The sequence below is a fragment of the Ictalurus punctatus genome, chromosome 6, assembly GCF_001660625.3.
Source record: "Ictalurus punctatus breed USDA103 chromosome 6, Coco_2.0, whole genome shotgun sequence".
NCBI lineage: Eukaryota > Metazoa > Chordata > Actinopteri > Siluriformes > Ictaluridae > Ictalurus > Ictalurus punctatus.
Genome location: NC_030421.2, coordinates 30,044,035 through 30,065,987, shown reverse-complemented (window position 1 = coordinate 30,065,987; position 21,953 = coordinate 30,044,035). Strand labels below are relative to the sequence as shown.

The 21,953-nt window shown below is 38.0% G+C and overlaps 1 protein-coding gene across 10 annotated transcripts in view; it reads left to right on the top strand.

Moving 5' to 3' along the window:
- tns1b (tensin 1b) overlaps nucleotides 1-11,938 on the top strand; it is a 192,986-nt gene extending 181,048 nt beyond the window's left edge. For all 10 annotated transcript variants that reach the window (XM_047155880.2, XM_047155873.2, XM_047155874.2 and 7 more), the window contains 7 exons: nucleotides 557-634; nucleotides 2,054-2,125; nucleotides 3,362-3,388; nucleotides 3,950-4,118; nucleotides 4,808-4,876; nucleotides 5,060-5,089; nucleotides 9,150-11,938. In XM_047155880.2, the coding sequence (XP_047011836.1) occupies nucleotides 557-634; nucleotides 2,054-2,125; nucleotides 3,362-3,388; nucleotides 3,950-4,118; nucleotides 4,808-4,876; nucleotides 5,060-5,089; nucleotides 9,150-9,291 (587 nt within the window). In that variant the 3' untranslated portion in view covers nucleotides 9,292-11,938. The remainder of the gene's footprint in view (nucleotides 1-556; nucleotides 635-2,053; nucleotides 2,126-3,361; nucleotides 3,389-3,949; nucleotides 4,119-4,807; nucleotides 4,877-5,059; nucleotides 5,090-9,149) is intronic.
- The last annotated feature ends 10,015 nt before the right edge of the window (nucleotides 11,939-21,953 follow it).

The following is a 21,953-nucleotide window of genomic DNA, read 5'->3' as shown; positions in this document are numbered from 1 at the left end:
TAAAATTTGTGTGCAATTGAAATAAATGAGCGGTTTTAAACCTGACAGCATCATCCACAATATAAAATTGAAGTAACTCATAACTAACTGTACTTTTACACAGTCTCAGGAGCTCTCTGGACTGACTGGATTTTCCATTAATACCATATCTATATACATACATACATACATACATACATACATACATACATACATAAATATATATATATATATATATATATATATACATATATATATATATATATATATATATATGGTATTCATGAAAATTTAGTCCGACTTATTTATTTACAAAGAAATCAGTTTGTATCGAGCTTGATAAATGAGGCCCAAGTTTAGTGAAAGGTTTGACACTGAGGTCTACCCATGTGCCAATGCTGTCATTCCAGCTTGTTAGTGGGAAAGCCACTCAGCCTGGATTGACTGTTTACATGATGTATTGCATGGCAGAGGTTCAACATATAACCCAGTTATGGAGTTTGTCATGTAAAGCATGCCCATCTCTGATTTCTGCTCTCATAAATATAATTTCAAGTTTGTATGTGTCTGTATTCAGGCTGCCTATCTGCATTAGTGTACCAGCACTCCATCACTCCACTGGCTCTGCCCTGCAAACTGGTCATACCCACAAAAGGTAAGAGTTTTGAGTTGTGTGCTCATGTCTGTATGTGTTTGTGTGTTTAAAATGATCTCAGACTTGCTGATCGCCACCGTCCAAGTGATCTATTTCCTCTATGCTGGTGTAAACACCTGAGGTGAATTTAGAGCCATTGCAGCTGGTTCTCTACCTCTGCCAACTTCTCTATGCCATGCAGGTGTGAGAGGAATGTGGGGCAAGAGCCTACAAGCTGCCCAACTCTACCCTCTCGAACAGTTTGCAAGAACTCAACAGAGTGTAAATTCCCTGCAGGAAAGTGAGAAATCATAGCACATATCTGACAAGAAGTAATTAATTTTCTTCCTTTTCTAGCTGAGTATCCACAGTGGTGTACTTAAATTGTCAGACTTATTTGAAATACAGAATACTGTATTGCAATTTGCATTGGATTTATATAGAATAAATTATTTTATTTATTTATTATTATATTCTCATAAAAGTATTTATAAAATACTACCAGTGTAAATACTGGTTACTGCTTATTGTGGAGTTTTGCATATTCTCCCCACGTCAGTTTCCTCTGGTGTGAATGAGTGTGCAGGACATCCCATCCAGAGAGTAATCCCACTTTGCTCTCAGTTTTCCTGGGATAGGCTTTAGATCCACATGAGTGGAGGTTATTATAACAGTAAAGGGTGTCTAAATCTGGGATGGGATGTTCAATAAGGACATGTGCATGAGGAAAATATGATGTGTATTTCCCGGATGTTCAATAAGTATTTAAAAGACTTTGTTTCAGTAATGCCAGATCCATAATTATTATTTATATACTTCTTAGTAGCTAACAAATGCTAGATTGAAACCTGGATGTAAGATTGTAGGCAGAGCTGTTTATAGCAACACTGAGTGTCAAAATAAAACAATACACAAAACAAGAACTATGAACAGGCAGCAAAACATTAAGGCAAAAATCAAACAATTACAGAGACCATGAACACAAAGACAGAACCGACAGCAACGAAAGACAACCCCAAGATGACATTACAGCTCATATGTCCCCCTTAAAATGTATTTTGGTATTCTCAAAAAATACTATTATTTAAATTACTATACACATTTTTTGAAGGTCTTTGGGTACTTTGTATTATGTATCACTACACATTTTGATGTATTTTTGCTCATCTCTGAAAATGTTATATACCCATTAAAAGCCATAACCCTGATGTGGTGATACTTGTCAGCCGCATCATCTGGGTTTGCCAAAAACAAAAAAGGTCAAACAAGGAAATAGACTTGACATATACTGTTTAGCTGTTCCATGCAGATATTCAGAGACAGCTTTCTCTGATTAGTTAGAGAACATACACATCCCTGTTTCTGTATATTTTGTTGCATGCATATTGCATGCAAGGCACAAAGCTTACCATGAATTTTCTTTTATGGTGTGTTTTGTAGACCCCAATGAGGAGACAACAGAAGTTACCACTCCAGTAAACCCAGCTACAGAATTGCTCAAACAGGGTGCAGGTAAAAATTCATTTTATTTGCTACTACATTTACCAATTGCATAAAGGGTACACTTTATGTATTAATTTATTTATTTACTAATTCATTCTACATTTGCTTCGGTTCATTTTCTCATCAATTCTAAAACTTGACATTCTATTTTATGCTCATTGGCCCTTATTCATCTAAGTTGTATAGAAACAAGCACAGATTTGAGCACACAGTATGACTTATGAATGTATGAATCTAAATTGTGGCAGTTTGATTGTAATTCATGAATTTGAGGCAATTAATGAGTCAGCTTCAGCTACGTGGACACAATCTTCTGTCAATTAATCCCTTATTTACATGTCACATGCATATGAGCTACCTCTTATTACTCTCAAATACATTCATCAGGTTACTCAAAATCTGCTAAAAGAAACAAATGGAAATAGACAAAAACACTCTACATTTCATGTTGAGTTAGAGGTGTGTTTGACTGAGCTCACTGCAAGTTAATCAGTTATGGAAATATCCTCTGATTTTTTTTTTTTTTTACTAACTAAAACTAAAACCACATTACAGCTTCACCTTCAGGTAGTTTTAGAACTTAGATAATTCACATTTGCAAATTACACATTGAAACTAAACCCCATTAACTAAATATCAATTCATGAGTCCCACATGCCTACTTATCATTGATTAGCAACATTATATGGTATTTTTTATTATCAGTCTATTTACTATACTTGCCATAATTATTGATGGTACTGACGAGTATTTTTCAGGTTATTAAAATGGTACAGATACATTTTATGCACACTCTAACAAGCCAAAGATGAAATTCATGACTAGAAAACTGACAGTTATCTGCTTGCTTTACCTGTCAAATTGAACTGTACACAACATCAATGTAAAGGATCATTATGATGACAAAATGACATTGATGTCTTGTTCTACAACATCAGTGGTGAGGATGAAAGAGTGTTCAAAGAAATTGAAGAAAATAATCAGTCCTGTACTTTGTAAAAAAAAAAAAAAAGAAAAAAAGTGATGAACCATCATGAAGAGGTTCATTCTATAGATAAACTTATTCCATACCCATAAAAGAAGACCATAAGGCTACAATGTATGTGAAAACAAATTGCACACGCTCAAGTTATTTAAAATCCTCCACACTTTAAGGGAGATGTAGGGATATTTTAGGCCTGTTCTTATAACACTTATGAACCAGTTGTTCTCGTTCATTCTGTTGTCACTCCTGTGTGACTATAGGGCAGAAGAGTCCTGTTGATTCTCATGGTAAACCCAATCATACTTTCTTTTTTTTTCTTTGCTTTTCTGACTGATGCATCCCGGAGAGTGTCTCTTTTGTGTCTTGAGACTGTGCATGAGAGAGTGTAACACAACGGCAGTGTCTGTATCAGTATCTATACTATATCTACACATCTGTTGTTTATCTTACTCATGCTATCTCTGATGATGGCTCTTCAGAATGCCTTTGCAGACAGATGCTAGACAGCATGCTTTGAGATGACTTCTGAATTGCACTGCATGAATATTAAAGATATAAACAAAGAGAAAAATGTTCTCAAGTACACTAACAATTTGTTCCTGTTTTGAATTAAAGACTGAACAGAGTTTACAGTCTAGTTCAAAATGTATCACAGTCTATTAGCATAGGAAATATGTATGACAATATTGATATTATCACAGTTGTTATAGTTTTGCTTGTATGCCACTATCTGTACAGCTTCAATTAGGAACTCATGAAAAAAGTTTTCCATACTTATCCAAGGTGTTATTCACATCTAACTCTTCTTTGCAACATGTAACTGTTTTATATGCTGCTTTAATTCCCAGCATGCAACGTATTGTACATAAACTCGGTAGATATGGAGTCTTTGACCGGCCCACAGGCCATCGCCAAGGCAATCTCAGAGACCGTGACATCAAATCCTGCACCCACTGCCACTGTGGTCCACTTTAAGGTGTCATCACAGGGCATCACCTTAACAGACAACCAGAGAAAGTGAGCTCTTATTTAATACAATCTAAAACAATTTTCAAATTACAGGAAAACTCCACCCTGAAATGCATTAAATATGTTTATATTAAAATATTTGTGATGTGCTTAACAGCTGTGCTCTCAAATATAAGGTATAATGTAGGTTTCTCTTTTAGCTCCTAAAAAGGCAATACCTTTATTGTCTCATCCACCATTCTCCAGTGAAGTTCAGTGTCATATTAATGAGAAATCCATTGTAGAAGTAGTGGAGAGCAAATGTTTGACTCTAAATGTCTATACAAGCTATATGAGTTATGAAAGGCACTTAATTGAGCAATGAAGCAATGGCTAAATCCCACTGGCACTACTGTCAGTGAATAGTCAAATAGCATTATGGGTAATGTAGGAAACCATTTTAAAAAAGTAAAAATAGACCAACATGCAGATGACAGAAGTTTAAAAGGAAAAAGTAAACTCAGAATTTCATTACAAATCAAATCTCAGACACCATTGAAGATCACAGGCTAATTATAAGAAAATATTAATATGCAGGTCATTCAAAGTGGATTTTTCCTTTAATATAATACATTTATTTATTTTACTCTAGTGAAATATATATTGTAGAAAAATGTGATATGTCGATATTTTGTGATTCTGTTTTATGGACACAAATTTGATGCAATCTTGTCTAACCATAGCATGTTTACCAACAGACTTTTCTTCCGCCGTCACTACCCAATCAACACAGTCACGTTCTGTGACCTTGATCCCCAAGAGAGGAAGTATGTGTCCTTCATAACCTTTAACTGCACACACCACTAAAAACAAAAGGCCATCTTCATAGCTTTTTCTGATGCTCCACTGTAGCCCTGTGATCTTTGTTATATTACAGCTATTTACACAGATGTTATGGTACATTTAAAAAAGATTGTCTCATGACCTCATCTGGTTTATTATCTCTCTAGGTGGAATAAACCAGAAGGTGGCACTGCAAAGTAAGTCCCTCTGGATATTCATTATGATTATTTATTTGAGAATGTTTAATTGGACAGTGTGCCACCATAATCTATTTAGAATATTTATGCGATGTAAGTTAAAAATCATTCACTTAAATATACTGAACATTCAGATTGATGTGATCTCATTCTCTTGAGCTCTCATTCAGTCTTCACTGTCACCTCACTCTACTGAAACACACCAGAACTACAAGCATACACTCAGCAACTGATAAACACATACACTTTTTGCAGTCCTTTTTCTTTCTTTTTCTTTCTTTCTTTCCTCTTTCTTTCTTTCTTGCTTGCTTTCTTGCTTGTGTGCTATTATGGTTCCTTCGGCTCTGTCATAAAAGTGCCAAAACATTGATGTACTGAGATAACTGAGGCATGAAGAACAGATTACTACTTTGGGCAATAGATAAAAGCACATGATGTCAGGGATGCCAGTTAAACTGGTGGATGATGTGTAGCTTAAAGGTCAAAAAGAGAGGATCAAATCCAATAAAATATGAGGATGATGTACAAATTATAGGATCAGTATAAACATGTGCAGATTGTAGAACATAGCATTTAGATATATTGCTATAGATTTAGTTCTAACATTATACTTATACTGATCGCAAAGACAAGTAGTACTTGATATTCTGTTTTTCAAATGACCACACTGCAGCTTAGAGTTTTCTCTGCTGTTACATCTGTTAGGACCAATAAACAGTTTAATAATTAGCTAATGAGTTAGGTCATATGAAACACCAGAGTTACATTGTGTTAGGGCTCTCCATGATTCGACAGCCAAGCTTCAGACAACCAATTGAAAGCTCTTTTTTCTTGTAAAGTTTTCACTTACACACAACTGAGCATTCACTAGAATGTTTAGTAAGTGTCATAGTTTCTCTCATGTGAACAGATTTGAGAATGTTAGTGCAGTTGAAACATAACAGTTAGTTTTAAGGTTTGGGAGAAGTAATTAAATGAACCACAACTATGAAGACAAAAGTCTGAGTCTACTACCAGAACGTCTTTATCATCACCCATCAACTTCCTTTATCACTTGAATCAGAATGACTATGCAGACTATGCAATTTTCCAATATCAGTAACAACATTCCTCTTAATGCCACAGCAATTTGCAACTGTTTGTGTTACATTTGATGTTGTGGAACATATACAAGACAAGTTTGTTCCTCTTATTACTTACTTACGTTCTATGCAACAACATGTTTTCATCTATTTATTATTATCATTAGATTAAGCGACGTGTCCGTCATACAAGATCCTGTGAATTAGCAGTTACATTGAAATCAATAACATATTAGAATGTGCACATTAATATAAACCTGTAATTTGAAATACAGACAGAAATAATGTCAGAGCAGTGCTGTGATATAAAAATAATAAACACAATCTGACCAGTCAGATCTGAGAATTCAACAGTGCTGTGGTATGTATCATATCCAGTGGGGGAAATAAATGTTGGATGCGGCAACATTTTTTTCAGTAAAAGCACATGATGTCAGGGATGCCAGTTAAACTGGTGGATGATGTGTAGCTTAAAGGTCAAAAAGAGAGGATCAAATCCAATAAAATATGAGGATGATGTACAAATTATAGGATCAGTATAAACATGTGCAGATTGTAGAACATAGCATTTAGATATATTGCTATAGATTTAGTTCTAACATTATACTTATACTGATCGCAAAGACAAGTAGTACTTGATATTCTGTTTTTCAAATGACCACACTGCAGCTTAGAGTTTTCTCTGCTGTTACATCTGTTAGGACCAATAAACAGTTTAATAATTAGCTAATGAGTTAGGTCATATGAAACACCAGAGTTACATTGTGTTAGGGCTCTCCATGATTCGACAGCCAAGCTTCAGACAACCAATTGAAAGCTCTTTTTTCTTGTAAAGTTTTCACTTACACACAACTGAGCATTCACTAGAATGTTTAGTAAGTGTCATAGTTTCTCTCATGTGAACAGATTTGAGAATGTTAGTGCAGTTGAAACATAACAGTTAGTTTTAAGGTTTGGGAGAAGTAATTAAATGAACCACAACTATGAAGACAAAAGTCTGAGTCTACTACCAGAACGTCTTTATCATCACCCATCAACTTCCTTTATCACTTGAATCAGAATGACTATGCAGACTATGCAATTTTCCAATATCAGTAACAACATTCCTCTTAATGCCACAGCAATTTGCAACTGTTTGTGTTACATTTGATGTTGTGGAACATATACAAGACAAGTTTGTTCCTCTTATTACTTACTTACGTTCTATGCAACAACATGTTTTCATCTATTTATTATTATCATTAGATTAAGCGACGTGTCCGTCATACAAGATCCTGTGAATTAGCAGTTACATTGAAATCAATAACATATTAGAATGTGCACATTAATATAAACCTGTAATTTGAAATACAGACAGAAATAATGTCAGAGCAGTGCTGTGATATAAAAATAATAAACACAATCTGACCAGTCAGATCTGAGAATTCAACAGTGCTGTGGTATGTATCATATCCAGTGGGGGAAATAAATGTTGGATGCGGCAACATTTTTTTCAGTAAATATATTTCCTATGAGGTTATTCACATGAAAGTTTCACCAGACATCAGTATTAACTCAAGAAATCTGGAAATATAAAGAATTCACAACATTAAAGTCCATAAATAAAGTTATGTGTAATAAAGTGGAATGACACAGGCAAAAAGTATTTGACATGCTAAAAAAAGCAGTTCTCCAAGGCAAGGTAAGGCAAGGAACCAGCTGAAATCCATAAGTAATTATATCCCCCATCTGTGCAAATTAATATCAGCTGGGTTGGTAATTGATGGTCTAGAAAAAGGCTTTTCATTACCAAGGTGTCACATAAGAAACATCTCATGATGGGTAAAAGCAAAGAGCTCTCCCAAAACCTTCACAACCTTATTGTTGGAAAACATATTGATGGAATCGGATACAGATGTATTTCAAAACTTCTGAATCTTCCAGTAAGCACCACTGGGGTCATTATCCCAAGTGGAAGCAACATCACTCCATCATCAACCGGCCATGCACAGAAGCTCCTTGCAAGATTTCTGACCAGGGAGTCAGAAGAGTAGCCCAAGAGCCAAGGACCACTCAGAAAGAGCTCCAGAAACACTTGGAGGCAGCAGGTACCATCGTCACAAAGAAAACAATAGGCAATGTACTCCACTACTCACGCTCACCCCTCAAGACTCTATTACTAAATTTGGACAAGTCTATGAAATACTGGGAGATTGTAGTCTGGTCAGACGAGAGCAAAATGTAACTTTTTGGCTGACACACCATGTTTGGAGATGAAATGGCACATCACCTTAAAACATTATACCAACAGTGAAGTTTGGAGGAGGAAGCATCATGGTGTGGGGCTGTTTTTCATCGCATGGTACTGGCAGACTTCATATAATTGAAGGCATGATGAATCTGCTGCTATCCACCAGGATGATGAAGATGAGACATGGGTGGACCTTCCAGCAGGACAATGGTCCAAAGCATACAGCAAAGAAAACTCCCAACTGGTTTCAGAGAAAAAAAAAATCAAGGCGTTAGAATGGCCCAGTCAGTCACATGACCTGAATCGAACTGAACAATATTTAAAGACAATATGTTTAGAAGAATGGGCCAAAATCACACCTGAATACTGCAGGCCATTAATTTCTTCATACAGGAAGCACCTTGAAGCTGTCATTACAAACAAAGACTTATCCACTAAGTATTAAAGAAATTTCAGTTAGCGTGTAACTTTTTTCCTGTGTCATTCCACTTTATTAAACATAACTTTATTTATGGACTTTAATGTTGTGAATTCTTTATAGTTTTGGATTTCTTGAGTTAATACTGATCTCTGGTGAAAAATTCATGTGATTAAACTTATTGGAAATATATTCAATGAAAAAATTGTTGCCGCATCCAACATTTATTTCCCCCACTGTATATCCTTCCTGTGATTTGAACGTAATGTATGTGAAATGTGTTGTTTTGAAGGAGCAGGTCAGAGATTGTTTTCTCTTCTTCCATTGCAGGTTTTTTGGCTTTGTGGCCAGGAAGCAGGGAAGCACTACAGATAACGTCAGCCACCTATTTGCCGAGTTGGACCCCGACCAACCGGCCACGGCTATCGTCAATTTTGTCTCTAAAGTGATGATTGGCTCCCAAAAGCGATGAGCTACTCTAGGATATTCTGCTTCCCCCCTGGAGGACTGATTTCCCATGAATTTTCATTCTGATGTATTCAAATCTTTAATTTTGTGTGTGATGTAATGATTGGGCGAATATTGGAGTGTAGGTCCAGGCATCAGTGTGAGCTTGCATGTGTGTGTGTGCGTGTGTATCAGAAGGTGTGTTCAGATGGAATAGGGAGTTGAGCTCAGATAGGGACAGAGGAAGTGCAGTGAAGAGGAGCAGTTATGTGGTGAGGAAAAGGAGAGGGGTGAAATTCATCTCTGTGCAGGGTTAACTTTAGATTAGAAGGATGGATGTCATAGAGTTGCTTTTTTTAAGAAAAATGGTAAAAAGGAAAAAAAAGGTTGATGAGACTGATATCAGGCTTTTGAATTAACATACCAAAGATGAGACAGCTGTCAAGATAAACATGTAATTATTTGGAGGTGTTTTTGTTTGTAAAATAAGACTGCTTGTTCAGAGGACATCACGTTCCTGTCTATACATAAATATCGATATTCTTTTGCTTTCTGTGAAAATGACATCTGTATTCTCTTGTTAGAAATCCAAAGTATTGTGCATGTTATCACTTATGTCCAGGCATCACTGGCTCACACAGAGCATGTTGGATTAGGAACAGCTTTACATATACGAGGAAGAACAAACAGTTCACTAGCAAAAAAAATGTGGGCCAGATTCCACTTTTCACTCATCCTTTTTTTCTGATATCGGTCTCTCTTAAAGGTTTCTATTTTTCAGTCTTCAGCAGTGTAGAATAATTTTCAAGATTATAATATCAGTCTAGTCACTTTGGTCTATAGATGTTGTGCTCACCAGTGTCCTCTCTCTATCTCTTGCTCTCTCTTGCTGTCCGTCTCTCTCTGTCTGCACACTCTTCCCTTGTCATCTGGTCACACTCATTGACTCTTCCTAACGTAAGAGCTGGTTCATTTTCCACTGCTACACTGACCTCAAGCCAGGTCCAAGCAGTCAGTGCAGTGTACCTGGTGCAGATTTGGATTTATTAGTTTATAAAGTATCCATAGGCCTTACTCAAAACACACACACACACACACACACACACACACACACACACACACACACACACACTTACATAGACACACCCCAAAGTAAGCTAAATGTATCTAAAATAAAAAAAAGGTATGTCTAAAAGAATATTTATTATTTTGCTACATTGATCTATGTTAACTCATATACTTGCATATACTGTATAGTCTACATAAAGATTACATAAAAAGAAAAGAAGAAAAACAAACAAAAAAACTATTTTGGCTAAGATTTCAAAATCAGGCGGTTTAGAGACGTATTTAGTTATGTATGATGTAAAGTGTATGTATTTGAAAACTTTCATTGTCATTGTGGGTTTTTTAAAAATATTTTTTTCACTGCTTTGATTTATTTTAGGCTTTTATTTAGGAGTTGACACTGTTTGTGTAGAGGGGAGAAGGATGTACACGTTTTGCTAAAAGCTGAGATCATATGCTTTTAACCATGCTTCACATATAAATTGGATTGTACACAAAGTGCAAGTGTTTTCCAGCATATATAGAGTTCACTTGCTCTGCTAGCACATCTTCTCATTAAAATTTATTTTTTCCCCCTATCCTTCGCACTATCCAATAAAGAAACGAGCAAAAATTTTCTCCCTTATCCACAGTGCCGTCATGAGGCATAGTTAGGTGTTGCATCTTTTCTCATTTCCTCACATTTCAGAGCCTCCTAATTATTTCGGCAATTACTGCAGTGTTTTAACTGTAATTTAAAAACAACAACAACAACAACAACAACAACTTAAGTCAAACGGGTGTTTTCATGTTTTTTATGCCAACCTTCCCATGAATATCCCACCATTTCCATTATCACAGAGGTGTTTAAAGAAAAAAGAAAATCTGTTTCGTGAGTGTGTAAATATTTTATTTTGCCAAAGATTTTATCTCAGTTTTTATTTTATTTTATTTTTTTTATTTTTATTTTTTTTACGCCTTTTGTGTTTGAGTATTGATCAATGTCCAGCTGACTGATGTGCCGAAGTGTGGCTCATTGTTTTTCATGAGGAATAGCTTCCACTCAGTACAGGGACTGGCTTTAGTATGAAAATGCATTTGGCTGCTCAGGCCATATTCCTTCAGCCTTAAGAACTACTCCAGTAATAATGCAGAGCACTTAACATTCACAAGCTGGCAAAAGAACAACAACTATTAAAGGTGTTGTAGAGATCTTTGAATGTCTTCCTTCAGCATTCAAACAGTATGAATAGTAAAGTTCACATTATAAATCATATGCTTGTATGCATTGCTTATTACACATTCACTTGACCAGTAGGCTTAGAACTGTTCACTTTCTATTTATTGTGTAGCTGACAATATGTTTCAAGATTTTGATCATAATGCCTTTTAAAAAAAAGATCTCCCTCTCCCATATTTCTGTGTTGAAGTCAACAGTGTTGCTTCTCACCATGTGCCCAGTTATTATAGCTCTTGGCCTAGAATGTGTGAATGTGCTACTATTGCTGTACATAACTATGTGTTACTTGCATTATATTGTATGGCTTAATTGTTTTTGCAAGACAAAAAATACATATTAAAATGCAACCCAGCTCAGATACATTAAAGTACACTGTTACTTGGAAGCTTTGTGTTTCTTGTGTCATATAATGAATATAATATAATGTCACCTTTATGTACAATTGTCTCATGTTTATTTGTTTATTTATTATTATTATTATTATTATTATTATTATTATTATTATTATTAATATTATTATTATTATTACTGCTACTACTACATGGATGCAAATTAACACTCATGTTCTGTGGCAATTTAGATATTTGAACTAGCTACCTAAATTAGTCTACTTAACCTCTGAGTCTATTTCCCCCCTCTTAGTTATAAAGTTATCTAAAGTAATTATTTCTTTGCATAGGTAGCTCATTTTTCATAGTCATTTGACAGCTGGTGGCAGTGGACCTCCAAAACTCAAGTAAAATCAAATCCTGCCTTCTCCTTGTTTATTGGTTGAAGTGAAGTGAGGTATTGTAGAAATAAAAGAAAGTAAGGATAGAAACTTTAGGTCAAAGAGAAACCTAACAAAAAAGCCCACATATGTATGACATTTACATTAGTGAGGATCCATGAGGACTGTAGACAACATACAGCAAAACACCTACTTTCACCTATTATCACTACACATTTGCTTCCCTGAGATGTTTACTTGATGGACAGCTTGCCAATAGCTCTCTTAGCATTTCTATCAATGTTATGAATACCCTCGAATTTCCCGGCTTTCAAAATGTTTCTGTGGGCAGTTCTCTCAAACATTTGATATGTTTTTTGTGTTCTATTGTGAATAACATATGGGTTTAAGAGATTTGCAAATCATTGCATACTGTTTGTATTTACATTTTACACAGTGTCCCAACTTTTTTGGAATTGGGGTTGTATAATGGGGGGGCTCTTTTAAATGATTTCAGTCATATAGGACATGTTGATTGTTTCAAAGTAGTCAGGCTATTGCACCGATGTTTAAATCACATGTTTCAAAGTTACAACTTTTAGGTGTTCCCATCATTGCCTCAGTGTAGGTCAATCTACAGGAAAGGAATGGAGCATTGCCACTGTGGCTAGAGTGTTATCAGTCATCAAATTGGTAGAGCTGTACATACATGAGGTGGACACTTGATGTCACTGTTCATCCATCAGACTATACATTTATAGCCATGTCATGGTATCAGGAAAACTGAAAGCACTGCTGAGGTTAGTTTCCATTTACAGTCAATTCTGTGTTTTATTTATGCTGGCGTTGATACAGATAAGGCCTCATAGAATTTCAGCCCCTTGCCTGATGTGTAACTCAAGGGGCTGTCCACCCCCAACACCCAAACAATGGCATTGGTCTAGTCCCACAGTTTACATATACTCTATAATTCTAGGAAAACATGCCTTACTGACATTATGGACAATGGAAAAATAAAGCTAGTGATGTGTGGTGTGTGGGTTCTCTTTTGATGAGATCACCGTTTTTATTTCCTGTAAATGTAACTGTGACTGGGAAATACAAATTTGCTTTCATGAGGGGTTACAAATGACAAGATGGGTAGTGTTAGGCAGTCTGTTTGAGACTAAGAAGTGCATAATCTTTAATCCAAACTGGCTTTGTGCACTGGGGAAGAAAATCTGAAAATCTACTTGTCCTGATGCTAAGTGGAGTAATCTTTCCTAAGAACAGGTGCAAAGTCTCTTCACATGCACCACATGACCAACCACAGTCATTTTTGTAGCTGAATGATCTTGTATAGTGCAGTCCCTGTGAAACTAGCAGCAACTATCATTGATTGATAACAGGAGACAAGTGTGGTACTATTTTCAAACTGTTTAACAATAATTCATAGTAGAATTAGAAGAAGCGGGACGCAGTCCATGGTAGGTAAGGTTGTGTCCAATTGCTGTATTCAGTGAAATGATTGTCAGTAAGTCTGATGCTAATGTTTTTAAGACTCTCCCAATGCAGATTCTAGAGACCACAGCATCTTTGTCTTTCCACATCTAAAATCCACTCCCCAGATAGTCACTGCAATATTTGCATACCTACGTAGGTCGCATTTTTCAGCTTCTTGAATATTTTAAAAAAATAAATAAATAAATCTCCTCTCCCCTCCATTTCATTTTAAGATGATGGAGGAACCTTCTACAGCAACATAGTTTTATGTAGTCCTCGGGTGAAAGCACCACAGTTGATCTTAGTTTCCTGGTAAAAGACTGTGCAGAATGTGTTTATGGCTGCATGTGAGCAAGAGATGTCTAGGGATCTGCATTTGGCTCGCTCATCTGCAGAGTGCTCCCAGTTTGGAGATGGGCTGCAGTAGCTTTCAGGCATTTGTCATGAATCATTGGCTTCCTTTTTAGGGCTAGCCAGAGTAGCAAGGCTTACCCCACTTCTGTAACTAAAATAGGTACCCCTATTAACCACAATCAGAGCACATGGCACTCTCTTCAGGCCTCTTTTGTGGAGAACATTATTCCTTCCCACACCCTACCATTCAATTCTAAATTTTCTCTGTAGCAGTCAGGTTAAGTACACTCCTGTATAAATAGCCTGCAGAACAGAGGCCAGAGGTCAATACCAAGCTTCACCCAATGGAAATGAATGTAGTGCAAGAGGGATTGAGTGTCTCCTCCTTATGGAACAGGAGGAGGACCAGGAACACCTGAGCAATTCATGAGGAGGTTGGGACTCATCTAGATGGGGAAAATACACCAGTCTCTCTACCTGCCCCCTCAAGAATTTGCTAAGAAAGTGGTGGGGGTTTCAGGGGCAACCCTCCAGCTCCATTTCCTCTAAGCAATCAAGTGCTTTTTCAGTTTTAGCTGACAAACTGTGTTGTTAACTGAACTCCTCATTTAACCCACTGTACAAAATCAAGTGTGAGTGACTCAGTGAAGATAAAGTGCTCTCTCCAAAGCTCTCTATTGTAAAGATGCAGGGCTCCCAAGCCTAAGAGAGAGAAGAGCAGGCCTCTTGTGTTAAGCAGTAATGGTCTCTGCACTCCCGGCATCCCATAACAGATGGCTAAAGAGTCAGCTTAGTTCAAGACAGGTCAGATCTGTTTGTGATTCTGGTGACATGGCTGGTGCATGGTGACCTCTGATCCCTTCTTGCCTTCTTCATCTTTCCATAGGAATGCCTTAAGTCTGGTGCTATGCCATCTCTGGCTACACTATGTTGCCAGACTGACTAATGAGGTTCCGCTGACAGTATTTCATCAGCATGTAATGTGAAGTCCTTGAATCAGCATTGGACATATGATAAAGTTTGCAAGGAGAAAGGAAAATGAATCTGTGGATGATGTATTTCTTGTTTATTCACCATCATGCATGCCACTCACAGGTGTTGAAATGACGTATTGTAGCTACAGCTGGTTATTCTTCTTGTAACAAGACTCCTGACTTGTCTTGATTCCACATGTTGGCCAGGGTTTTAATTCACTGCCTTAAGGGTGACATGGGAAAAATCCAGTTCTAGTACCATAAACAAGCGCATATGCTTGTGAAACCACTTGAGTGTCTTGTCAATCACGGGTGTGTGCAGCCTCACAGGTGTTGGATATCCCTCTGGCTGCCAAATTGAACAAGGTTCCTTTTCATAAATCATCATGATAGTTGGTAGCATGAGCTGTCACTCTTAATCAACAATGACTTTGTGGCAGGTAGTATTAATTTCATGAAATATTTTTGACCTGGAATTATATTCATAATGAACCAGAGTGTAGAGCTGTTTCTAGAGCAATTAATTATTTATTAGTGATCATTCTTTATGAGGAGACTTATACAGACATGTGTCTGCAATCTAGACAAGTAAGAAGTTAGTACATCAAATGAGCAAACTTCACTTCAAGCACATTTCTGTAGTGTATGACCTGATAGTATCACATTATACATGCTCCAAAACTGCATAGCTACCATTTAGCCTGTGGTCTAAAGTTACAGTGAACAATAATGTCTGAATATGGTGTGCTCTGAAGAATGGCCATGTTTAGCAACTGTCAAAAATCCATTCCTAAATTGGAAAAATCATACATTGCTGTTATGTCCATTCTAGGGAGGACCACAATATGAATGAGAGAGTGAACTCCCCCTTCTGCTGAAAGCCCCCCTGCCAGACCAAATCAATTCTTGGAAATAACAAAAAAATGTTAATTGGTTATAGTTATATTCTCACTCCAAGCTGCAACTGCTGTGTGGAAAGGAATGTCAGGGACAAACCTTCACCACAGGGACAAGCACATGTGTCAGTAAGTAACCTAACATAAAATATAATATTATACCATATGTGAAGGGGCAATCAAATTAAAATTTAACTACTACAAGAAACTATAGCTACTACAAAAGTGTTAACTTAAATCAATAGATAGGAAGATAGATCATGTAGAATAGGGATGCTTTTCCTGGATCTGTTTTGTCTAATTATTTAGAGGAAACAATTCAGGAGTTTAATTTGTTGTATTATAATTTAGAGCCAAGAATGAATGTCATACTTTAATTTAAATAAATAAATAAATAAATAAATAAATAAATAAATAAATAAAAACCCCACCACTTTCTACAGGCTTGGAAGCATTCTTCAACTGATGTTTTTGTCTTAAATGTCTGTTTCTCTGGAAATATTGCATACAGTGCAATTTTACTACTTCTATGCTTTTATATATACAAATACATTTGGCAGAGCTTTACTGGTTTGAAGTTGAGATGTGACAGAGTTCACTTGCTTTAACTATTTACAAATAGTAATATCCTTCTGCTAAGGATCAGGGTGTCCTCACTGTTTCTCAACTGTCTGGGCATCTCTCAGTTTGTCTATACTGTACACGGCTGTTGTTCCAAACAGTTGTATGGGTGTTTTCTTATCCTTTCATATAGTTTTATGTGGGCTAAATTTTAATTCTGTCTGACTGAGGCTGTTAGCATAAATTGTTTTAAATTGTGTAGTGGATATACAGTATCTGTTGCTTTAGCTTGTAGTGAGCGGTATGCTGGTTAATCACATTGTACAGCAGGTTGCAATTCATAATAAGTTATGGATTTGGAGGATGTGTAGTGTGCATCCACATTCAGTGTTCATGCTGATTTTTCTATAAAGTTTAAACTTATTGCGGGACATGGTGGCTTAGTGCTTAGCACTAGTGCCTCACACCTCCAGGATTGGGGATTTGAATCCTGCCGACACCCTGTGTGTGCAGAATTGCATGTTCTCCCCATGCTTTGTGGGTTTCCGCTGGGTACTCCAGTTTCTTCCTCCAGTCCAAGACATGCATTGTAGGCTGAGTAGCATTTCCAAGTTGTCCATAGACCATAGGATAAGTGGTGGAGAATATGGATGGATGCTTACTGCCCCCTTAGTTTTGATATATTTAAAGAACAAGTTAAATTATCAAGTACCCTTCATAGATCACAGACTCAGGATCATCCAGTTCAAGAATGAGGCACATTCTTTACAAAGTAATACAGTGGGGGAAATAATTATTGAACGCAGCTAAATTTGTTTCAGTAAATATATTTCCAATGAGGCTATTCAAATGAAATTTTCACGAGATATCAGTATTAACTCAAGAAATCCGGAAATATAAAGAATTCACAACATTAAAGTCCATAAATAAAGTTATGTGTAATAAAGTGGAATGACACAGGAAAAAGTATTGGACAGGCTAATAAAAAGCAGTTCTCCAAGATAAGGTAAGGCAAGGAACCAGCTGAAATCCATAAGTAATTATACCCCCTATCTGTGTAAATTAATATCAGCTGGGTTGGTAAATTGATGGTCTATAAAAAGGCTTTTCTTTACCAGGGTGTCACACAAGAAACATCTCATGATGTTTAAAAAGCAAAAAGCTCTCCCAAGTACGTTGCAAACTTATTGTTGCAAAACATATTGATGGAATTGGAAACAGATGAATTAAAAAACTTGTGAATCCTCCAGTAAGCATCATTGGGGCCATTATCCACAAGTGGAAGCAACATCATTCCATCATCAACCGGCCACACACAGAAGCTCCTTGCAAGATTTCTGACAAGGGAGTCAAAAGAATAGTCAGAAGAGTAGCCCAAGAGCCAAGGACCACTCAGAAAGAGCCTCAGAAACACTTGAAGGCAGCAGGTACCATCGTCACAGAGAAAACAATAGTTAATGCACTCCACTGCTCACGCTTTCCCTGCAAGACTCCATTACTAAAGAAGAGGCATGTCGAAGCTCGTTTAAAGTTTGCTACAACTCATTTGGACAAGCCTCTGAAATACTGGGAGAGTGTAGTCTGGTCAGACAAGAGCAAAATTGAACTTTTTGGCTGTCATAATAGACACCATGTTTGGAGATTAAATAGAACTGCATGTCACCCTTAAAACACTATACAAACAGTGAAGTTTGTAGGTGGAAGCATCATGGTGTTGGGCTAAAACATGACATACAGTCACAATCACAGATAAAAAGAACAGCAGCCCACAACAGGGCCTAATTGTATTTGACCTAGAGAGGGCCCAAATAAAATGTTACTCTCTCACAGTTAATCACCTGTGGTCCAATAAACACACACACACACTAAGAAAAGGAAGCAGCTTCACACATAATTGTTTGAATATAATCACATATATGTTCCTAAAAACAATCCATACATAGCATAAAATGCTATACCACTTAAATATGGAAAAAACCCACCCTATCGACATGTACCTAATTTGCACATACCTAGAGCAAAGGTTCAGTGCACAGTATGATTACGTGGTCAAGACGCTAGCCTCAGCATAGTAACCCTCATCAAGTTGCTCAAACGAAGACTGACAAAGGACAAAAAAACAGTGAATTAGTATCCCACAAAATAAACCCACTAATAAAAAGGTGCATCAGCTAGCCTACCTTAAAGCACCGTCACAGGGAATGAACGCTGTCACTGCTCATGCATAACTTGTTTGCAGAATGCTAGCCAATGCCAGTGCTAGCGGAAAAAATAAAAACCCACTCAGTATGCCAAACAAACATTAAAACTACATCAGATAGGTAACGTTAGAACAGACATACCTTTCCACTACACATGGATACTAGCCTTAACACCCAAGAAATGGCTAAATGATCAACAATGCTGCTATCTAAGCTGCACTGCACACAACAACTCTCAGCACTCAAGGTGTCCATACAATAAGCTAATTAACCTATGGCATGCCAACAGAAAATAAAAAAAAGCACAACGAGAGAGAACCAAGTAAACCATGCATTCAGCATTTGACGGCCTCTCACTTCTGTCCGTAACTGCTTGTGGGAGCCTATAGGGGTTTGAATGAAAGCCCACTGTAGTCCTAGATGACTGATGTAAAGGGATGTCTTCTGGTGTGGCCTTCCCTCCAACAGGAGTGACGGACATAGATGGATCTATTACCTCTTGGGGCTCCTCTTCAAGACATAGGATGATTGAGCCTCCAGCCATGTCCTCTTCAGTGTCTGATACATCTGGCCTAGGACCTAACTGGGCAACTGTGCTTACTGAATGGGTGCTTCTCCCCACCTCTCGGGGGCCACCGTGTAAACCAACCCAGTTCCACGTGGACTTTCAACCACTCAAAACACACTGGAGTTCCAGGTGTCTTGGATCTTATTCCATCCTGGTACATGATTCTGCAGATAGACAAGCTGTCCTTCTTCGAACCCAGAGTTGTTTTCTTGATCATTGTGATTCTGGTTTCACCTACAAGCCTGCTCCTCTGATCATGAGCCATACATGTTCATGAGCAACCTTCATGTTGTGTTGATGCTTCTGAATCCATTCTTCCAAGGGACCTGAATCATGCACAACTTCATCAGTCCCTGAAAAGAAGTCTACAGGCAGTCTTGGAGAGTGGCCAAACATGAGATAATAGGGGGTGTGTCCGGTGGTCTAATGAGGCATTGTGTTGTAAGCAAAGGTCAGCTGGGGCAATTGCTGGGGCCAGTATCGCTTTGCTGCCAATGGTAAGGTGTGCAACAGGTCATGTATGTATGAGTATGGTTAAACTGTTCACACTGCCCGTTACCCTAAGAGTGGTAAGGTGTGGTTCGGCTCTTCTGAATACCATACATCTGGCACAACTGCTGAATCAACAAGCTTTCAAAATTTCACCTTTGAGTGTATATGGCCTGGTGGGCCGAATCGATTGAACCACTGTTGTACCAATGCAAGAGCTCCAGTACTCGCTCTTTGGTGTCTCATTGGGATGGCTTGAGTATACTTGAATGTGTAAATGTGTCAGTCAAAATTATGACATTTTCTCTGCCATCACTTGAGGGCTCCAAGATGGTAAAGTCAATAAAAAGAATCTCATTGGGTTGAGCAGCCTGCAGTGTGCCCTAACAGGTACAAACTTTGGGCTGAACAGCCTTCCCTAAAACATCTCTGACACTGTTGGCACCAGTGTTCCACATCTCGGGCCATGTTTGGCCAAAAACATCGGTCCCAGAGCAGCTGCAAGTCTTTTCGGTACCCTGGTGGCCATGATCATTATGGACACTACGCAGGACAACTTCTTGCAAACTCTGTGGCAGCAGCAATTGAAAAATCTCGGGCCCACCCCTGAAGTATACCCCACCTACAGTTCACCTTCTCATTCAAACAGCCGAGCCCACTGCCGAACCAGCACATGGCTGGAACTGGACCAAGACTTACGCTCTTCAGTCCGTGGACACTGGCCTTCTCTATGATACTTCCACACTGGCAGGATTACTGGAACAGCCTCTTGCAGCAGGGTCAGATCTTGAAGTGAGCACCCGGGAAATGCCATGACTTCTCCACACTGACCTTCAGAGGCAGGTTGTGATTGCACAACAGCCCATACCGCCAATGACGGAACTTCTGTCCCAAAAGTGAAATGCTCCAGGTACTGCCGGGATAAAGCATCAGCATTCTTCCCTAGGTGATACTTGAGAGTAAAATTAAATAACGGCAGTTGTGAAGCCCACTGTTGCTCAATAGCCCCCAACCTGGTGGTCTGCAGATGACTCAAAGGGTTGTTATGAGTGAAGATGGTAAAATGATTACCCAGCAAGTACTCGCGACATTTTTTCATTACAGCCCATTTAACTGCAAGAAGTTCAAGCTTCATGGATCTGTAATTCTCCATATTCTATTCCGTTGGCCATAATCCCCTGCTGGCAAAAGAAATAGGTCATACCCTCCAATCATGCTCCAGCGAGAGGACAGCGCCCAACCCACCATGACTCTCATCAACTTTCAACACAAAGGGTTTCTTGAAGTCAGCATAGGCCAGAACTGGAGCGGAAATAAGTCTCTCCATTAGAGACTGAAAGGTGTGTCCACAAACCGTGCCACAGGTGGCCACAAGGGGGACTTGACCAGGTGACCAGGACATCATACAGCAAGGGGATCTTATGAGTGATTAAATTAGTACAACTCCAGTCATCATCACCTTGGGCAAATATATTATTATGCTTGGAGAACAGAGCCTTAGACTTTGAAACTTGCTGTTCGTTTAACCCATTAAACTCCAGCATGAGGGGATCAGTGTCATTGGAGTCCACAGCCACCTCCTGTGTGGAAACCGCCTAGACACGTCTAAATGAGCAACCATGCTGCTATCTAAGCTGCACTGCACGCAACAACACCCAGCACCCAAGGTGTCCACACATATGCCAGCTGCTAGGACCCCAGTTTATTCAATAAGCTAATCAACCTATGACATGCCAACATAAAAGGGGAAAAAAGCACAGCGAGAGAGAGAGAGAGAGAGAGAGCACACCAAGTAAACCAACCTCCCTCTTTTACTAGTCCCACAGGCTACATAACCATGGCTAAATTACTGAATTGAGGACTGCCAGACTGCCTGGGACACTTGGGTTGACAAAATGATTATAAAAACACTACTAACAATATATAAAGCACTGAATGGTCTTGCACTGATCAAACCTGAGCAAACATTTGGACTTTTATTATTCACTATGACTGCTTCAATCAAAAGGCTAGAATAGTAGTACCTTGAATAATGAAAACTACATCGGGGGCAAAGTTTTTTTTCTTATTAAGCACTTCAGTTATGGAACAGCCTCCCAATTAGTGTTTAGGACTCAGACACAGTCCTATTCTTTAAGTCCAGGCTGAAAACCCATCTGTTTAGTC